This window comes from Anarrhichthys ocellatus, unplaced genomic scaffold, assembly GCF_004355925.1.
Source record: "Anarrhichthys ocellatus isolate YVR2014 unplaced genomic scaffold, GSC_Weel_1.0 scaffold544, whole genome shotgun sequence".
Lineage (NCBI taxonomy): Eukaryota > Metazoa > Chordata > Actinopteri > Perciformes > Anarhichadidae > Anarrhichthys > Anarrhichthys ocellatus.
This window is the reverse complement of record NW_022280518.1, coordinates 4,190-4,990: the sequence shown is the minus strand read 5'-3', so window position 1 is coordinate 4,990 and position 801 is coordinate 4,190. Positions and strand designations below refer to the sequence as shown.

The window sequence follows — 801 nt, the reverse complement described above, 5'->3', positions numbered from 1 at the left end:
GGGGGGGGGGGGGGGGGGGGGGGGGGGGGGGGGGGGGGGGGCATTAGCAGCTGATGCTACGTCTCAAACTGGGTGAGCAGCGCCCGGACTTCAGGCGTGAGTTGTTTGGCGGCGCTGGCGGCCTCGGCAATGGCGCGGCGGTACGGGCCCTTCCTCTTCCTGTCGAAGCGAGACTGGAAGCTCTCGAGAAAAGGAGACAAGTGGGTGAGAGGCAGGAAGGAGGTGGTGGGCGACCCGAACCAGGAGACACGAGCCTCCTGCCTCACCGACAGACCCGTGTCTCCTCGACGAGACACCGTGATGCCGAGGACGCGAGCCGGCCACCACGGGAAACCGTAGATCTTCGCCCAGACGATGTCGCCGACGCAAACGGTCCGACCGTCAGGGAGCGAACATTTAGAGACTAACTTAGAGAAGACGGACGAAGACGAGGAGGACGAAGAGGACGAAGAGGAGGTGGAGGACTTCCTACGCCTCTTCAATTCACCTTCCTCCTCTTCCTCCTCCTCCTGACCGCCGGCTCGGGGGGGAGGGGTAGTGGGAGAGGAGGAGGGTGGGTCTCCAGGAGGGGGGAGGTCAAAAGTCTCTGTGGAGCTGCACTCTGAGTGGGAGGAGTCCAAGGAGGAGGAGGAGCTGGAGGAGCAGGGGGGAGGAGCCTCTACTACCTGCTCAGGGGAGGGGCGGACATCCTGCACCTCCAGTTTGATGGTGCAGGAGGTGGAGGGGGGTGTTGGAGGACATGCTGTGGTTGAGGGAGGGGGCGGAGCTTGCGACGGGTCTTGGGGCAGAGCTTGCGACGGG

General features: G+C 64.7%; 1 protein-coding gene across 1 annotated transcript in view; it reads right to left on the bottom strand.

Annotated features, from left to right (window-relative positions):
- Positions 1-40: 40 nt before the first annotated feature.
- pwwp2a (PWWP domain containing 2A) overlaps positions 41-801 on the bottom strand; it is a 3,893-nt gene continuing 3,132 nt past the window's right edge. The window contains exon 3 of the mRNA XM_031880063.1: positions 41-789. Coding sequence (XP_031735923.1) covers positions 57-789 — 733 coding nt within the window. The 3' untranslated portion in view covers positions 41-56. The remainder of the gene's footprint in view (positions 790-801) is intronic.